General features: G+C 36.3%; 1 protein-coding gene across 1 annotated transcript in view; it reads right to left on the reverse strand.

Annotated features, from left to right (window-relative positions):
• Positions 1-21041, reverse strand: part of LOC109080767 (nuclear receptor corepressor 1-like) — an 86229-nt gene that overhangs the window by 47435 nt on the left and 17753 nt on the right. Inside the window, 6 exon segments of the mRNA XM_042757369.1 lie at positions 7756-7857; positions 8073-8127; positions 8215-8393; positions 10339-10429; positions 14980-15152; positions 18426-18495. Of these exon segments, the coding sequence (XP_042613303.1) occupies positions 7756-7857; positions 8073-8127; positions 8215-8393; positions 10339-10429; positions 14980-15152; positions 18426-18495 (670 nt within the window).

Raw genomic sequence — 21041 nt, forward strand, 5'->3', positions numbered from 1 at the left:
ATTTAGCGGACGCAAGATCGATCATTCATTCTCTAGTTGAAGGGCAGGAGGAGGATGTGCTTGTTTCAGTGCTCTCTTCCACTTACAGCACACTGAAAAAACTGACATAATGGATCACAATAAAATCCCATTTCTGCCATTCAGAGCTCAGTTTACAATGACTTTACATTTCATCTAAAGACTGTCTTTACAGGCTGTCTCTTTTTTTTTTTTTGACAGCTTATATGGGAATGCTGGTTTACTTCATTATAAATTATGATGCTTTCACCAATCTCTGAGCACATTGCATTTTACCTGCTTATAACAGATATGCTGGTATATAAAGCATATCTGTTATAATTAACAAACAAACTAAAAAAAATAAAAAAAAAATACTTGACTGAAATTAAACTGCAATGTTTTGCTTTAGCTGAAAATGTTTAAATTGACCTATAAAAATGACTAAAACAGAAATAAAAAGAAAAAACTTAAAATAAAAATAAAATGTTTGGGTGTGTTTTAATGTTTTAATAAAACACAACAAACTCAGTAAAACAAAATTAATTACAATAAAAACTAAGTCAAAATACGAATAAACACTGTAACAGTATATAATATTAACACTGCTATAGAGAAGCTTCTGTTCATGTCCTGATTGAGGATTCAAGTCCTGATGAAAAGGCAAGATTTTACTCATCCATGTGCTGACCATATCATCATGGAAATGAACAGGTTTACACAAAACAGAAGGATATTGTCTTTTTTGACCCATTTTACTTAACCCTCAGAGTGTTCCTTCAACCTTTACTTAAATCCTGAAGCAAAACTGCAATAGCACTTTAAAGCCATTATTTTACTGAATGTTGGAAAAAACTATACAACAGCGACTCACAAATCAATTCTGGCTGGACCACATTTGCAATAAGAATCTCCAAGCACACCACAAGAAGTCACACAACATGGTCACTGTGTTCTTACATCATTGCTAACTGTTTGGGAACAAACACTGAAAATATACTCTAAATTATTATTGTTGTAGCTTAGTGAAACTTTGGAGTGTGTCTAAGAGCTCCGAGATTAAAATACTGGTGTTTCAGCCTTCTAACATACAGAAGGGTTTTTTTTAAATAAAGGTAAATATACATCTAAAACGGTTTCAGGCTGATCTCCTAAATGGTCTGATACAAAATCGATTCAAAAATCAATTCACTTGTGAGTCAACTAGTTGATAAATCGGTTTAAGGAAGAGTGTAATTAGGCGAGTTTAGGGACATAAGACACTTTCTAGTTTTCAAAAACAGCTGGAGTACAGAGGATGTGCAGGAACACGCACAATGTTTTTTATAACCAGTTACTAACAACACTTGCACACTTAGCACGTGTTTTCACAAGCTACATTAACAGACAGGATTTTTTTTTTTAGTCTTTTGAAGCAGGATGGACCTTTCGAGGGAAAGGAAGGGAGAATGACAAATATTCTAATGTCACCTTATCTTTTATTAGAAACTTTAGCTGTACGGCTTTCAGTGAACCTTTGGACACACTTCATTCTGTATCTGTACTCAATGTGTGACAGAAGTGATTCAGTGGTCACCACAACCTGTACTACAAACAACTACAGCAGAATTCTCCATTTGGTTCACAAAACTTCATATGTTAAAAAACATTTATTCTTTAACTATTAAGAATTTAAAAAGTTTTTCAATTCCCCAAAAAAACAAGTGACTTGATATATGTGAAGAGTGGAAAAGAGGCTGATTATGTTATAAATCACTTTGAATTAACATGTTCAGTGAAAGATGCAACTCTTACGCATAGAAAGTTCAGTAAAAATAGTATCATGATTTTCTGAACCAAGTGAAGTAACAGGAAAGTCAATCATAAGCTCCTGCAGAAGCTCAAATAAACCAGTCAGCAAAACGAGGGAGAGGAAACCAGGCCACTAGCTTTCTAACAAAACTGATTGTCAACAAATCTAGCAGATTACAAAAAAAACATCTATTCTGATTTAGCTTGATTCATAAAATCCTAAGATTGAACTTTTAAAAAATGCTTTTATTTTGTTTTCAAGTAGATACATGGAAAATTTGCTAAAATGTATCAGCAGCACACCTCCCATCCTGTAGATGTCACCAAGTCAATAGCACATCCAAGCGAATCAACCACCACACACAACTTACATACGTGCACTCTGCTGATATTGATATTGTGATAGTAACTGCTAACAATTATTTAAATATTAATAATTATTAGTTTAAATAATAATAAACTAAATAATATATAAAACTACATTAATAACAATCTTACTATTAACTACAAACAAAATAGACATAAATGTATATTTAAATATTATTAATAATCAAATACATAAATCTTAACCAAGGCTTGTGCCTCTAAACAAAAACAAGAATGGAGCCCTGCAATCTCAACAAACAATCACAACAGCCTGCAAAACCACGCCAAAAAACTACTTCACATTCACTCATTCATACAGTACCTTCATCTATGTTTATCTGCCCCTCATGAATGTCCTTTTCATCCCATTATATATCCCAGAATGCAGTGCCACCGAGGCCAGAGTTAGTGACAGGAAACAGGCTGAGCAGGAGAGCGCGCCTTGGGGCTGCCTGACAGCGGCGTTGCGCTGGATCAGATCCTCAGCTGCGGGACCCGGATTGCAGATCAATGGCGCATATTCCAAGAAAGCGTGCCACAGGGTTGTTTGAGCCTGCTAAAGCGGTGGCATCTCCATCTCACGCACACACAAAATGTGTGCATGCAAGCTAATCTGGGTGCTAGGGTCAACCCAGGTAATCCCCGCAGGGTGGAGGGGAGAGGAGACTGACCGATCTTAACCCAGCCCCATCAGGATTTTGATTGGCACAGCAAGCTGCTCCACAACTTTCTCACTGGTGTCAGTACAAAACGGCGCATACCACTGCGCAGTGCAGGAGGGGTGTCTCGCGTACACACACATTCTCCAACCCTCCCTCTTTCTCCGAAAAAGCTCTAGAGGGACGGCAGAACACACTGCCAGTTTAAGAAGGGAAAAAAGGAATAAAAGTTTGTTCTTCGCGCTTATGCATATTTTTCTGGCTTGTTCTCTCACTCGCTTTCTCTATAACATTCTCGGGGGACTCTGGGAACAGAAAGCTCAAGCAGAAGTTTGTTTGCAACAGCGTTCAGTACTCCATGTGAGCTGAACTCAACTGACACAAACACTTTTATGGGTCTCTAATGTGGAGCAGGGTTATATACTCCACCCACACACAGCCAAGCTTGGTTAACAGACCATACTCCACACACACACGCACACAAAGAATGCTTTAAAGATAAGATAAAAACTGAGCCTGCTTGCCCTCTCTTTTTAATCAGTATGTGAACATAAGAATCAAAACAGGTGGTAGAGGAAACCAAGACTGCGCTGTATATAAACCAGGTAGCTAAAGAGACACCAGGAAACCACTTACAGCCACATATGCAAACAAAAACAGCTGTGCATACGCCTGCTTGCTGAAAGTGCCTGGGGCTACTGGGAGTGTGTGTGTGTGTGTCGAACACATCCTCATTACTGCAGCTCAACTTCTGATTCAAAGACACATGCTTTCAATGACCTGCAGCCTGAGCTTGTGATCTGCATGGCAGCGGTGTTCACAGAAGTCCTCTGTTACACACGCTCTTATCCAGCGCTGTCCGCTCTGTTTAGAAAGGCTGAAATATAGTTGTAAATAGAGCAGATTCGGTACAGCAGCTGCTCTCACACACAGAGGTGACAGAGGGCTAATCGAGTTACTAAGGAGGTGTAGATGCTCATCTCATATGTATGATAATATCCAAGATATATCACTTGTACATCAAGAAGCGCTTGTGTTAACTCAAGTGTTTCTGGCATTTACCAAATGTTAATATTTACTCATAATCCAATGTTTATAGTCAGAAAAAAGACATGGTATTTGGTTTGAGTTTTTTCAAAAACATTCTCATGGTAAAGGATACTAACAGGGAATGCAAGTATATATTAATAATAAATAAAATAAAGTTTTTTTAAAGCACCCCCATGAAAACAGATCAGGAGAGAGAGAGGATTTAATGGGGAAGTGAGGACTTAAAAGAATAATAATTTATGGGATATTGTTCATTAAATTGGATGACTAGACTACAATACCACAATACCAGTGTCTGTACTATTTTACACACTGTGAAAGCAGATTTACAATCTTGTGATATCAATGTCACATGAGCAATGAATTATTTAACTGACCAATGAAATGATAACGAAGTTTGCTGGTCAAACCAAATGCTGTCATAAATTAATAAACTTTTCTGTTCCACAGACTCATGCCTACCATTCCTTAAACACTTATTAAAGTGATAGTTGAAGCAAAAATGTTCTGACTCTGATGTTGTTCAAAACCTTTATGCTGTACAGAACACAAAAGAAGATATTTTTAAGAATGTTGGTCTTTGAATCTTTTGTGTTTCACAGATGAATTTAAGTCATATAGTTTTGAAATGACATAAAGGTGAGTAAATGATGACAAAAGCTGCATTTTCGGCTGAACTGTCCCTTTAACGTTCTTTTGTAGTGTGTGTTTTGTCAAGTCCAGGTAATTACAAATCAAAATTCAAGTTCAAAGAAGGCCATTAATTTTTCCTTTTTAAAGACTGGAAATGCTAGTATTGAGTTTATTAAGAGGAGAAATAGAATGACATCTACATTATTAACCGTGCCCCTAAATCCATTATCCATCACTAGCAGTTTACACATTTTCCAACTTTATCTTTCACCATCACAGTTGAATGATAAAATAGACAAACTTTTTTTACAAAGTAAAAAAAAAACATTGCACTAATAATGCATTTTACTTTCATAATATAAAGGACCAGTCCCTTACCACAAATACAAACTTTTTGACTGTGACATCAAAGCTGAAGGTCTAGATCACCCTTGAAAGCATCATGACCAATAGTAATGTTGTTTCTCTTATTACATTAAAGGGGTCATATGATGCGATTTCATGTTCTCCTTTGTCAAGCTGTTCGTGCATACAGAAGATCGGTAAAGTCTTTTTGCAAAAGAGATATTCTTTATAAAAGTGAATGCTCATCGACGTCTTCCTAAAACGACTCATTTCACCACGCACCCACGTCAGTGTCACTGTGTGGGAAGATTTGCATAACACCTCCCAAATGTTCACGCCAAAAAAAAAAGGCGGCGTAACATTTATTCTCGCTGTAGTATTGTTGCCACCACCGACATGTCGTGGAGACGCAAAAAGAGGAAAACTAGAAATCAATGTTTAATTTTTATTTATAACACTGTTCCAGAACAGTTTAAACCAATATTTTAGTGCGTGCAGTGCATTTTACAGGAGGAAAGTTTCCTGAACCTGGTAAGGGGCGTTGCATTTCCGTCACACACTTGAGGTATTCGCCCAATCACAACGCACTGGATAGCTGGCCAATCAGATCACACCTCGCTTTTCAGAACGATGAGCTTTGTAAAAATCGCATTTCAGAAAGGCGGGGCATTGAGGAGCAACAATAATGTACATTAAGTGGAAAATAATGTGTTTTTTGAACCTTAAACAGAGTAAACATTGCATTACACAAAATAATGTCATATGACCCCTTTCAATTTCATGTTTATTTGAAATCATCTGTCCATGTAACAATCAGATAACCACCTGGGGTGCCATGGCCAGATTTCACCCTCCTAAAACACTGTGTCTGAGTAAGTATACATATGTGAAAGTAAGAAGCTTCAGATACTGTGCTCAAACAGATGTAAAGTTGGAGTTTGAAACGCTCATGTCGTTCTCCTCTTTTCCCTCTGTGGTCCCTGACAGCAGCATGTAGCCTCTCGGCTGTGCCAAACGAATAAAACAGATTCCTGGAAAGCTGTGCAGCCATCCATAAATCAGAGAGAGCAAGTGAGAGAGACTCAAAGCACAGATGCATTTTTGCCTTATAATCGGCACACACGGTCAGAGTTCTTAACACATTGTCAACAGTGCACAAAAACAACCACAAACACCCCTTCTCACAAAAAAAGAAAATGCACAACCTCACATTAAGCATGATTCAAACCCACCCCCTCTCAGAAAAACAACAACAACAACAACAACAAAAAAACAAAGCATGCAGGCTTTCTCAGACTGAAATGCAGATGTTGTAACAGTGCAAACTGAACACTAGGGGGCTCCTTGAGTACTAAAACTGTAATTCAAAAAAAGTCCTTCTGCTTGTTTGCAATCACAAGAATGAATGCAAATTCAAATTCAACCATTCCCCACACAACAGCTTTTTTTTCACCAAAACTTCAGGGAGAAAAAAGCAATATAACTACTCAAATTGCCGTGAATACCAATAGGTGTGTTTGACTTGAAGCAGTGCTGCACAGAGAGATCGGTGTATGACATCAAGGTACCACACGAGTGAATAGAAAGCTTAAGGAGCCATCTTCTCTCTAATCGCTCTTGTAGTACTTTAATGTCATTCACTGATCAGAACACACCTATTGTAAAGTGAGCATCACAACTGCAATACTCAACACATGTAAGTTACAAATTATTGTTTGTAGCTGCTAATATGGACAAACATCTGCATTCAGTATTGTCACGTTACTTAGTGCACACTTAATACACTACTGATCAAAAGTTTGGGGTCGCAAGAGACTTATTAAACGCCTTTTAATTAGGGCTGTGACGGTCGCCACGCAAAGGACCACTGTGGTTGTCTACTGCCTCCGGCACACGTCACGCACTCTATAACAAGCATAATACAAAGTTTTGTATACAAGTGTAATAACAGCAATAGTTGCAAATTATTTTATTTAGACTATAAGTGTATGGTAATTCACAAATTACCTCAAACACCATGCACAACGTTTCCTTCAAACTGGCAGGTTGAACGCAGGAAAATACAGCTTATTCTGCATTCAGCAAATTAATTTTGTGTTGGTCGATGGACCTTGTTGGGTAACCAAATACTACATTGCCGATCTGGAGCCATCTTCATTCATGTCACCCATCTGCGTTTGTACAAGTGTCCGGGGCCTGGCTGGTCAGGTTTGGTGAGGCATTCTCCAGACTGGCCAAATACAAACGAGACATCGATAAATGAAAGATGTTAACAAGAAATGTAACGATTCCTATTTCAAAGAGAGCGCGTGCAGATGAGGAGTTAATGCTCCCGCTTGTTTGTGAAGAGGAGCGCGCATCTTAAACATCTTCCATTCTCAGTCTTTCTGCGACTGAATAAAAGCACTTCTTGTCAAGAGAAAAGGTGACAGAAGCAGCAGTTGTGAGTGGGGTGGCCAAACCTAGCCCCACCGTCACAGCCCTACTTTTAAAGAAGTCTCGTGCTCAAACTAAGGCTGCATTTATTATATCAAAAATATAGTAAAAACAGTAAAATTGTGAAATCTTAAAGAACTGTTTTTTTTCTTTTAATTTATTTTAAAGCTTTATTTATTCTTATGATGGCAACGCTGAATTTTCAGTAGCCATTACTTCAGTCTAATTTGGTGCTCAAGAAACATTTCTCATTATTATCAACGTTCAATACAGTTGTGCTTCTATATTCAAAATAGCATACTACCACACCACTCTTACTATTCCTGCAGTAAATATGTATAGTATGCACAAATTTTCTGGATCACACTACATTTGTCAAAATGTGCAACAGATCTTAGTGTCTATGCTTAGAATAACAGAAAAGTGCATAAGTGAAGAAAAAAAAAAGTTTTTTGTTTTTAATTTTTTTTAAAAATACCTGATTCCTTCGCCGCCGATTCCCAAAATTTCGTCGGACAAGAGTTTTATAGTTCTGACTCTTCTTAGTCAAATAATAGTACAGCACACAATCAGACACACACTGCAGAGAGAGAAAATATAAATACAGCTGTATCACTTGGGCTTGAATTTGAGAAGAAAATACCATAACACAATGAAAAAAAAAAACGCTGTCTGTGGGTGGGGAGCTGTGATCTGAGTCAGTAAAGCTGTTACAGTGCTTTAGTTCAAACATCCACTAATGAACATCCAGGGATATTCTGGGTGGAACACCAAGTCATAAAACAGAAAACCCACCTTTCTCTCCAGAAATGAAGCGATGAGCCCAAAGTTTTTGGGGTGCTGCATAAACCTGTTTCACAGAAGAGACAAAGGTGAGAAAAAAAGGCACATTCCCACTCACTCACTTAACATGCCAGCATAAGCCACTGTTACTTACTTTTCCTTGAAGATCTCCTTCTCATGTTCGGTCCAGACATTCATGAACTGGCGGTTTTTGTAGACCTTCATTGGGTCATCCATCAGACCATTCATGTTGATAAACTTCACTCTCCGCTGTTCAGAATCGTACATCATGGGAGGAATGACGGACAACTGCCTCATCTGTTTCTCATTGTTCTGAGAGAGACAAAAAGGTGTCCAGGATGGTTCTGCAGTGCTTGTTTACATTACTCTAGTCTCAGCCTCCGACGGCACACCCACAGGCCGCCCACAGTCCATTCACTGACTGTCTGATGCATGCTGCACACAAAACTTGTGACTTGCGAATAATCATAAGGTCCAATCAGATTACCTGACTGCAACACAACTTCAGGATTCTAGGAATAGTTTTTACCAATCCTCCAGGAATCTTATTCACAGGATTTGCCAAGTAAATGGCATCAAATCTTTAAAAGTTTTACATTTGCATTTCTGCATTTAGCAGGCGCTTTTATGTAAAGTGACTTACAAAAGGGGAGCAAAAGCAATTTGTCAAATAGCCAACAATATTTGTAATATAGAATTGCTAGATTAGGAAGCAAGCTAGAAAATAGGAAAATGCAGTAATGATAGTAAACTAAGTATCCTCAATCAGAACTGTATATCCTGTTTTGTTTTCTTGTCTGTAAAATAATCAGTACTCATTTTTGGACTATCATCAATTATAATCACAACTTGCATTACTGCAAATTTCTGTTTGAATATTTGAACGAGTGTTTTTTTTTAAAGTGTCTCTTTCAGGTAAGCCCGACCTTAATCATTATATTAAAAACAAAAACTGTGGTTGGTCTCTGTCCCCTCATTCCCTCTATCATAAGTCGGTGGTTCTTAAAGGGGTCATGAACTGAGAAATCAAATCTCTCTTGATCTTTTGACATATAACCAGGTCAATGTACTACAAAAACATCCTGTAAGTTTCAAATCTCAAAACTTTCTCACTAGTTTTTAAAAACAACTTTTATTGAAAACAAGCTCAGAAAACGAATAGTTTTGGGACGTGCCACTTTATGATGCAACAGTGTGGCTAAGCACCGCCTCCGCCAGAGAAGATCAACGCCTGCTTTTACATCACTCTTTAGCCACGCCCATTGATACACGCTAGTAGTAGAAGGAGAGGAAATACTAAAAAAAAGCGAAAACAGGATTTCTACTACAGAACCATACAGATGACATTGCAAGATTATAAGACACAGTCTAGAGTAAATTGTGAACAATGGTCTTTGAATTGCCATCCTTGTGATCCTAACATATCTAGATCAGATGTGAGCGCTGTTGCCTCATGTCGCAAATCAATTTCTAACCGGCACGAATGCTTTTATGTCAGAAATAGAGCGGGGCACTAGTTTACTGTCGGGGATTTGTGTAAATCCGTGCCGCATCCAGTGTAGACAAAATCGTTGATTAAAATGGGCTCTGGTTGTCTATAGTTTGCATTGTGCCACTTGTATTCACTGTAAATACAATGTAAAATTAGCAAAGAGCTCTAAATTGCGTCAATGAAAAACTGTTTGTTTGCTTTATTATGTATTTATTTTATAAAAAACAATATGATGCAAGTTTTCAGAGAGACTGAAAGTAAACAATGATGACCCAAATGACCCATGTTGTTTTCAGAGTACGTCACAGCAGCGTCCATCTAATATTTTAATAAGTGAAAGTGTTAGCCAATCATAGCAGTGGCCGTTTACTTGTGAGTCTTGAATGATTTCCGCCTATAAAAAGTCCATTCTAAAAAGTCCTTATTACTTCTAAATTATGTTTGTTTTATGTAAAATCACATTAACATTATAAGTGAACCTCCGAGAACATTATAAAATAATAAAAAAGTGGAGTTCATGACCCCTTTAAGTGGGTAGCTGCAAAGAAGGCCAGATTTAATGCTGCATAATCTGGCAATGTAATAATAACATGACTGCAGTGGCTCACGGGAAATAATAAAGTCCAATGTATGGGAGAAACCCAGGGCGTATGTTTAACTGCTACCCTCCTGAAGCTCTAGAACTCTGGCTAATACACTTTCTGTACTTGGGGTAAAGCTTTTTCCGAATGGGTCAGATTTCAGACATATTAACTAGTGATTTACCTCCTGCTCTGAGAGGCCGTCAATGATCTCAGATATCTCGTGTTCACTTCTTGCGATGGTGGCAGACAGGCCTGTCCCCCTCTGGCCCACCCTAAAGAAAGGAAGGAAGGATGAAGCATGGTTTGAGAAAAAGAGTTTCTCTGTTCCTGGCTTTGTTGTCTACGTACCATGTAAAAGCGTTTTCCCAAGCAAGCTACCAGACCAAAGTCCCACCCTGTTTCTTCTCCCACAAAAAGCCTTTGAAGCAGTAGTTACAGGTTATTGGCAAGATTCCTCTGGGTCTACTCATGAGCTCTGAAGCTCTATGGTTTAAAGACTCTTCCAGCAACAATAGCTAAATACTCTGGCTTGTCTAAACAATTAAGATGAAAAAAAAAAAAAAAATATGGTTTATGGATGGTTTTATATGAAATAAACAGAACTACAGATCTGAGTTCTGCAACTTTTGGGAGTGGAACAAGAAAAGGATTTATGACACTGACTTCTGCTAATGGCTTTCAAATGTAAACATTTAAGTGAACATTTACAGAAAATCAGTTGTGTATCAGTATATTTAATCCATGCATTTGGTCTTAAAGTGACACCAGTCTAAAGTGTCCTTAATGTTAATCAAACAATAAAAGAAAAAGAGAAAAACCACTCACTGCTCTTGACTGAAAAATGTTCATGGATTGTAGGGCTGTCACCAACAATAATTTTGGTAATTGAATAATTGGTTGATTATTCTGATGATTAATCGAGTAAACAGATCATTTTTTGTGGAAATATAAATAGACCTTAGCGAACAATAGACTTTGAAATGACTTAAACATATAGATTAGCAATGAGGCAATAATAATTGGTCCAAATAAAATATCAAAAGCAAATAATCATATGGTTTTATTGAACAAAACAGTTAAAATACATAGTTGTAATAAAACAATAATATAGCTGCAAGCAGTGATAACGGGACCAAGCAACTGGCACGACTGACCCCGTATATGGCTTATTTCCACTGAGCGTTATGGTTCGGTACAGTACAGTATGGTTTCCACTGTCAGAAGTTGTGAATGGTACCAAAATAGCAAACCGTACCATTCCACTTTTTTGGTACCCTTTCGTTGGGGTACCTAGCACAGCAAAGGGTACCAAAGGGGTGGAGATAAACAGCCGCTTCTCAATATGCGTTCTTGTCTGTTCTTGTGGACTTGTGAAACATCATTGCCCAAAACCCCCCGTAATTTTCTAAATATTACTGTTATTGTGTCATGAAATGTAGTTTTAAGAGTTTTTCAGGCGAGAATGTAATTGTTTCAAATTCAAATCTGTGGTTTATTTATATAGATAGCACCTATTTGAAAATTTGCTATGCCGATTTCCGAGCTCCAGGTGATCACCGGGCACTCAGTGCTCATGTTTCCGCATAGAGCAGCCTTAGCTTGGCTAGTACTTCCGACATTTGCTGCTGGTCTCTGATGTCTCTGTAGTGATTAAAAATGAGATGCAATTAGTTTTGGGTAGGCTATATTTAACAGGCATTTGTGGTCTCGAGAATCTATAATTTGTTCCTGATCATATCGTATTTTGGCTGAGGCACAAAGTTATGTTTAACTTTATATATTGATTTTGAACTTTATCGTTGTACAGTGCTGGCTTTGTAGCATACGTTTGACTGAATTGTTTGCTTTTGTCTTTATTTCCTTTTATAATGGGCTATTTGTTATGGCTCAGTATGTTCTCTTTCTAATATTTGTCAACTTGGTGGTGGTGTTCTGTGGTTTTGACTCTCCTTCAGAGCAGCGTCAGGTACAGGTGTGATTCGCGTTACCTGTGATTGGCATTTGTGTTTAAAAACAGATTCAGAGAGCAGTGGTGATCTGGACTGGGCCGCTGTTCATCTTCCCTCTCCAGCCCTGGATTGTTTTCTTTTGTTTCTTTTTTTCTTTATACTTTTTTTTATTCTTGATTAAATGTTTATTTGTTAAACTTAGTGTTCTGTGTGGCCTCCCCTTTTGGTAATGTTAATTCACTCGGAGCCAGGTGATTGTAACACTATTATTGTTCATTAAAACTGACATTTAACAAAAAGAGGCAGAGTTGTGCTTATTGTCGTGCTTTATCGTCAATCGCTAATTTCCAGCATACACCACCCCTACCGAGTAAGGGTACTATTGGCAGTGGAAACGCAAGCCTGATCAGGGTAACCCATACCAAATCGTACTCTAATGAACTGTACTGTACCGTACCAATCAGTGGAAATGAGCCATTACAGTAACCCTCTGGCAGTCTAAAGGGTTACAGCAATGAAAGGGTTACACTTTATCATCAAGAGTGTGAAAAAATACAAACACACAGAACAATATATAAAACTATGGTACGCTTTTCAATACATTTCAGTTGTCAACATTAACTACTCAGTTAAAATAAACTATTTATATAGCGGGTATAGAGTTTGGATAATGCACTTTAAAGAAAATACTGTTTCCTTTTTTACTGTTAATTTAATAAATTGCCATGGCAACACTGTTCATGATATCCAAAATCTGTTTGCAATCTAACATCTTCAGTATCTTGGCATCTTGTCGACAAAGTTTGGTGTGAATTGCATGATTCTCCTAGGAGAAGTATGCATTAATTCACAGCCTGATTTTTCCAAAAATCCATTCAAAATAAAATAGCAGACTTCCTGTTGGTCGTAACTAGATGATTGTAAATTAGAAAGTTGTTTTGCTTGATGAGAACAATACATGTATGATTTTGGTGACTGTAGCTAAAATTAATGGGGGACTTTTGTCAAAAGGTGGCGCTATACAGCCCTTCCTCCACACCCATTAATAAGCTTTTGCCAGCTTATTAATACTGATGTGTGTGTCGAGATTCATGAAATTCTAAACATGTTAAGTGCCTTAAAAAACACCTGAAAAGAATATTCAAGTTTGACACGTTGCTATGGCAACAGTTATTTAAGATATACAGAATTTCTTTGCAGTTTTACATCTGCCATGTTTTAATAATTAATAAGGTGAAGTTTGAAGCAAATCAAGTCAAAATAAGAGACTGATTTAAAAGCATTTTAAAGGCTACACACTTCCTGCTGCCAGTTGGTGGCATTATAACTTCCTACTAGTCATGTCTATATGATTGGCATCATACACCGGACATATTGCTTAAGTTTCATCAAAATCTGACAATGTATGTGCAAGTTATAACACACTTCCTGTTTCCTTTCTTTGCCAATAATTAATCGCTTTGCCACGGCCAAATCGTTAGATTTTTTTTAAAATCCCTTCGCTGCTTAGCATCCTCAATTTTTTGAGATCATGTTGACCGAGTTTGGGTGGCAATCAGATGAACAGCCTAGGAGGAGCATTTAAATAGTTCAGCGTATTCGTTTTTCACAAAACCCAGAATAGCTGACTTCCTGTTGGGCAGAGCTAATGACATGCAATGCAAAAGTTGTTCAGGCTGATGACATCTATCGTGTATGAATTTTGGTGACTGCATGTCAAACAGTTTGTTATAGAGCCCCTTGAAATTGGCCCTATAAAGTAGTATGCCACGGCCACGGCATATGCAAAGATGGAGTTTGAGACGTTTACATGCATGTAAATGATAACTGTGTGGAGTAGCATTACTGTGAACGGAGATGCTCTGAGATGCATGTAAACTACACACATATAATGCGCATATTAAACCCACTGCACTTATATTTAATTAACAATCACAATAGCATACTGAATCACAATAGCAACTATTTTGTGAATTCACAACAGGCACTGTGCTTTATATCTGATTTTTTAATGGTTTTAATATTTCATGCAGCCTTATAAAACGGTATAATAATGCTTTTCATGGATTCTCATCCATGGAATGCACCACTTCCCGTATTTTGCCAGTTAATCAACACGGGCAAAATACAATCGTGGATTTTTTTATAATAGAGTACTCTAATTTATTTGAGGAACCTTGACAGTCCTAGTGGATTTAATACGAACTGATGTATATTTAAGGCATACACTGAAGATTCCCCAGTCTTGCACTGATTCGCTTTTAATTAGTCTCACTCAATCAGTCAGAGCAGTTCTTGGCATATTCACTGAACTGCAAGACATTACTACATTATTGACTTTTTAGTCAAATAAAGTGTAGTAAAGAAATGTTAAATTCAGAGACAGTCAGTTCTTTAATTTTCATCTTTACTTATGTTTTGGTAAAGAAGTCAAAGGCAGAAAGCAATACTGGCAAAGTCTTATGCAAGAATATACTGGGAATATCTATAAACTGGCTGCTTTGCTTGATAAGACTTTGTTATATTAGCAAAAACAACATTGTTTGTGTTTCTGGTGAATCAAAGTCAGAGGTTTTGTGAATGTTCTTCTGTTTCAGCTTTAGTGGTGTTCCAGAAAAGAGTTCCCTGTAATTCAGGGAAGCCCTGCAACCTCTGTACCAGGAACTATCACATATTGACCTTTGACCCTAGCACCCACGCAATCCTCAATGCTGATTGGCCAAACTGCTGAGTCAGGACAGAAACACAGCGCCCTCAAGTGTTTACACAAGATGTTACATCACAACTGAGTCAGGGAAAAGCAATACTTTTAAATTTGTGTGTATGACAGAGAGTTCATTGGGTCATCATGGAAACTGGGGGGCCTGACTGACCTCTGGAAGCGTTCCTGTTGCTCACGCTGTTTGCGGATCTCAGGAAACTGCCTCTCGTAGTATTCACGTGTGCGGCTCTCCTTGGCTTTGCGGCGTGGGTTGTTTTCCATTCTCTCACCTTTTTTCTCCCACTCCGTCATCAGCTCATCATACCGCTGGCAAATTTTCTGTTCCTGAGGAATCAATGGAAAACATTTTAGCAAAATAAAACAAGATTGGCATTTTAACAGTGATTCTGAGGAAATATACAAATAAACTGACAAAACTGATATTCACTTAATGTTGGTAATTCAATCCAAAAGCAAAAAATAACCATAAATAATACTGACCAAAACAGAATTTTACTTCTGGGACAAGAATAACTATTTTTAAATGATCTCCTACTATTTTCAGTTAATCTGTTTCTTACTTCTTAGAAAAATAGTATGGAAAGAAATCAATGGCTACTGTCAACTGTTTGGTTACCGGTAATTAAAATATCTTCTTTTGTGTTTAACAGAACTCATACTGGTTTGATACAACTTGAGTAAATGATTTTCAGAATTTTCAGGACGGACAGAAAGAGACAGAGGAAGACACAGTGAGCCAGAAACAAGGAGAGTGAGGGAGCGAGAACAAAGAGGTTCAACAAGTGGAGTCTCGATCAAGACCTGCACAGAGAGACAAGTGCGCTTGTGTCTGAACTATGGTTCACAAAAAAAAAAAAAAAAAAAAAAAAAACGGCTTGTTTTTCATCTCTCTGAACAGTTAAACTTCCTCTTGGCTTTTGGCCATGTCACCACTCTGACTGTTCTTAGTCCAGCAGGTCTGACCGACCCAGTCTACTAACAAGAGATTCCACTGAAGTATACCTTCCTGAGACCAAACCTATAAAAAAAACCCTGGCATTCATAATGCTTCCTTGCAGTTAGAGCATCTTTTTTTTTTTTAGAACAGAGTTAAAGAAAACATCACCATTCAACATTCCTGAAGCACAAAAACACAAAGAAAGAGAGGACAGGTAGAAAGACACACACAGAAGGATTTGGCCAATCTTCAAAACCATGGGTGATCTACAAGAGGCCCCTAAATAACTCAACACAGTGTTGACAAGACTTTTTTTTTTTCAGTCCACAAAAAGATGAAATTGTGACAGGACAGTACACAATCACAGCCATTTAGAAGATGTAATATTTCATATGCAGTTATGTGTAGCAGAATTTCTACCAAGCATGACACCACACAAAAAGAAACCATGTTAATGACAAAATATCTTGTTCAAGCATTTCAATGGTGTTCCTTTACTGTGTCAAATGTAGTTAAGGTTTGTAACTGTATGAGATTTTTAAAGAGTATGATAATCATCTCAGAAAACATCACGGTTTCATGACATATATTAAAGAATAATTCTCATCAGTAACAATGACCCTTAAAAGAATAAGAACACATTTTTTTTGAGTGAAAAAATGCTTTATTTAAGTGTGTAGCAGATAAAGATGGGGCAAACGGAGTGATTTTTTTAGGTATTAAAGTTATTAACAAGAGCCCTATAAAATGTTTTATTTTTAATAAAATTCTGTGTGTTTTTTTTTTTTGTATTTTGTTTTAATGGTTTATTAAAATTTTAATAACCAAAAATATGTTTAATCAATTGAATTCATAAAACTTTACTTTTTTATTTATTAATTTATTAAAATTTTAAGAATAATAGAGACCTATGAGATCACATCATCATAAAAATAATTTTATTTTATTATATTTTCTATAATGCATAAAACCTTAACATTTTAACTGATGTTGTAGAATATATTCGAAATAAACTACAAACATAAAAAATATATACATTTATTTTGTCCTCACATTCTTTCTTGTAACTCTTCCCTCTCAGTCACACACACTGGCTGAAAGGCTCATCATGCAGCTCATTATGCGGGTCTGTGTCTTCTCAGGTGTGAATCACAATGATATTCATGATAGTTGACGCCTACTCGCATTTGCCCTTTACAAACAAAAAGTGTCTTAGAAAATTTAAATCAATCTATTTTTTTCTGTGAGTGAGTAAATTCATTTTGAAGCAGAAATTCTAGGCTACATGCTCCAGGTTTGACAGTCTTGTGAACAAATGTTCTGTATGTGTTTTATGACCTTATTTCAGTGACTTCAAAATTAATTTTTTCACTAACCACACATAAACGTTGTTTTCTCAAAAACACAATCATGTACATACATGCTATTTACATATTATTGTAGCCCAGTTTGTACTGAATACAGTGTTTTCAGACATTAGCCATGTATATGTTTAGAAGCACCTGATAAAAGCACAAAAGTCAGGGCATGTCAAAACTTCTCCAGGCCCCCAAAACCCCCTAGACCTCAGATGGTTAATATTCACAGTCTCACAGACACGTATTATATCTATATATACATCCACGTTATACTGTAAAATTCCATGTTCACGACTGCTTCACAGTAATCATACGGCCTGAACTTATAACTTGTTATAAATGTGATATACCTTTATCTGCATGGAGGGATGGAGTTCACGAATATGAGCGAACATGCTGGATGTATTGCCCTCCTTTTGCAGCCACTTTGCATCAACATTTTCTGCAAATTGGGATATCCGTCCTCTAGGACAACCCTACGTTCGTTTATTTTTTTTATTTTTTTTATCAGAAGTATTCCCATAATGCAGATTTTAACTTCTTTTTCGGTGGTGGATGGAGATTAGATATAATCTGTGTCTCTGCCATTTTCTCCGCTGCATGTGTGTGTAAGCAGCCGAGCTAAAAGAAGCTGCATATGTGCACGTGAGAGGTTTTTTCATTCATTAAAAAAAAAAAATGTAGATATGCAAATGTTTACGGTATGATAATCGTACACGTTCAAACCATCATAAAGAGTAATACCTAATGTAGTTAGACCACAGATTTAGAGGCATCATAACAAAGATACATGAAAACAACCTCAAGCTCTTCTGACAATGTAGGTCAAGACAGAGATGACAAATTATAAATCATAAGCAAAAAACTGGACTGATATGCAAATAAGGGCATGTTCAATAAACTATAGAGATTAACATGGAACTCCTTATGCAAATGATAGACTCTGATCACTGTTCTCACAACGTATGATTAGTATTTGTTACTTATTTGTCTTTATCAATTAATCATAAAGCAACATCTCCATCTAGTCTTATAAATATTTGCCCCACACATCCATTTATTAACTCCTCTACTTGTAAGCACAAACTAAACGTGATCATAAAGTGCAGGTGTATTTCTATGCGTAAACAAAAGCCAAACTTGCACCTGCAAATTTATGTGCTTACATCATTCTTGATTTTTCCACAAATATTCTAGTTTCTCTGTAACTTCAGTCAACACACGTGATGGAGGAACACTTACTGAACATGCACTCAAACATATGCATTCACTGACACAGCACGTCGAGAGAGAGAGAGACACTTACCCTCTGTTTGCGTGCATGTTCCTCCTCTTGAAAAACAGAATCAGTTTCTTCCTCATCATCTGATTCCTGCAGCAATAAAAAACAGTGTGTTTACATTCCCTCTCCTTAGAGGAGCAAACACTGCTCACTGAACAAGATCTCTCTGCTGATTTACAACCTACCCACAGACAAGCATGGTGAATCATGGCCTCTCTTTGTGAGTTCTGCCAACTCCATCAGAAGAGCTGAATCTCTTTCTAGTCTCTACTTTCAAAAATGCCTCAAGATACAATTATTCCAGGAGCTCTTGACTCTCAACTGTTAGTGTGTTTACTTTTTCTTTAAAAACACTATCTACCTTTTTTCTTTTGCCTCATCACCAAATCTATAGGGACTTATACTTTTGCATTTGCTCTGTGTAATGCCTGCAGCACTTCTCCTGTAACTGTCTCCCTAGCATGACTCGATTTTGTTGCTTTGGATAAAAGCACCTGATAAATTTTATATATATGACTCTTACTCCAGGTTTGATATCATATTATAACATTCAAAGTATTTTAATGCCATTAACATCTTTATTCTTTCATGCATTTGGTGGATCATTGAAGTAAGCTGTGCACAACACAGTTTATTTCAGCCTTTTTTTTTTCTTTTTTCTTTTTTTTTTATAAATCTACTGTTTAAAAGTTTGGGGTCAGTAAACTTTTTAAATGTTTCTGAAAAAAGTATCTTATTATCGCCAAGGCTGCATTTATTTGATTCAAAGATACAGAAAAACTACATGCAAATATTACAATTTAAAATAACCTCTATTTTAACATATTTTGAAATGTAATTTATTGCTGTGATGGCAAAGCTGAATTTTCAGCAGCCATTACTTCAAGTCTTCAGTGTCACATGATCCTTCAGAAATCCCCCTATGCTGATATGGTGCTCATGAAACATTTATTAATAAAAAGCTTTAATTTTGAAAGATAAGGGTTGTGCCAATAGTCAGAGATATCGACGATAGCAGACGTCTTTGTCGACAGTCAAAATGATATTAGTCTCATTCTCCTATTAATGTATTAAATTATTAGGGCTGGGTAAAAAAATATTGATTTCTTGATTTTAATTTTTATGAAACGATATCAATTCCTAAATCCCAAAAATCTGTTAGTCTAGGCTGACAAATAATTAACGGAACATTGTAGTGCGCCTCCCATCCAATAAATTGCAATAAGCTTTGTGATTGTTACTTTTGATATGAAACAAAGTCTCAGATTTCAAATTCTTTCCATTTTATTACAATATTCAAATATTAAATGCCGTTTTGACACTGTATAATGTGGAGTGACAGATCGCTGTTGCGCCTCAGTTAGAAGTGGAAGCGCAAAGCTGAACTGATCATTTCCTTCACTTTAATAGCAGTTACAGCATGAAATAAACATGAATGAACATCCGAAGTTTTATTAAAAGAAAGAGTACAACTTACTGAAATCCATATCTTGTCTCATGTAATCACTCAATCAGTGTTTCAAACACGGAAAGACGACAATAGCTTGTAAACCAATGTAATGTCACATTTACCACAGAAAGTATAAACTTTCTATAAACTTATTAGTCAGCTGAAAAATTAACTCTAGAGGAGAATTTTACTAAATATGCACCATATAACATTTTTATTATGTGTGTGTGTGTATATATATATTATATATATATATATGTGCTAAATATGCACCATGACCCAATTATTTATTTTTTTTTTTTATTTATGTTTTTATATTTTTTTTTTTTTTTTGTGTTATTTAATATTTAATATATGTGCTAAATATGCACCATGACCCATATCAAAAAAAGAATTGGAGTAGAAATATAATTACGTAATTTAAAGTTAGTATTGTAACTTTAATATTACAAAAACTTTTTTAAGTATATTTTAAGTGTTTGTATACAAATCAGCAAATGTCAACCTTCCAAATTATTATACAGCATTAGTTGTGATTTTCTTTTCCTTGAGAAAATTTGCCATGTCCTGTACCTCATATACATCCAAAATAATCGTTATTGAATCATATCAAAATCGAATCGAATTACAAGCATGGGAAGGATAATCGAATCAAATTGTGAAATTTGTGTCAAAACCCAGCCCCTATAAATTATTATTATTATTATTAGGCGGCCTATTATTATTCAGTTATTATTATCAAATTGCCCTCGTTCTAATTGGAAATGTTCTAAAAAAAAGACTATAAAATTCAGCACACATCAAAATTGAACTGCAAGGTGATAAACCTATATTTACAATTTATGTCTAGAGTGCTAAAAGAGACATCTTTTCCAAACATCTTTCCTTGAACAGCTGTATGAATGAACATGCCAAAAACTGAATCGTCATCAGCATTTCGTTTTCTGTACAGCACATTAACAAAAAAATATTGATGCTTATCTTCTTCATCATTATTATAAAAATATGCAGATAAGTTATAAGTCTAACAGGGCTTGTCATGGGGCACACGGTCCGAAGCGCTGAGTGATCAATCCGTTTAATTTAACTTTACTCCAAATATATGAACTTACCCGTTTTAAATACTTTATATTTAATGTGTTCGTTTATGTCTAATATTTAGTGTTAAACTGTTGGTCTTTAAAAT

This window comes from Cyprinus carpio, chromosome A5 (assembly GCF_018340385.1).
Source record: "Cyprinus carpio isolate SPL01 chromosome A5, ASM1834038v1, whole genome shotgun sequence".
NCBI classification, from domain to species: domain Eukaryota; kingdom Metazoa; phylum Chordata; class Actinopteri; order Cypriniformes; family Cyprinidae; genus Cyprinus; species Cyprinus carpio.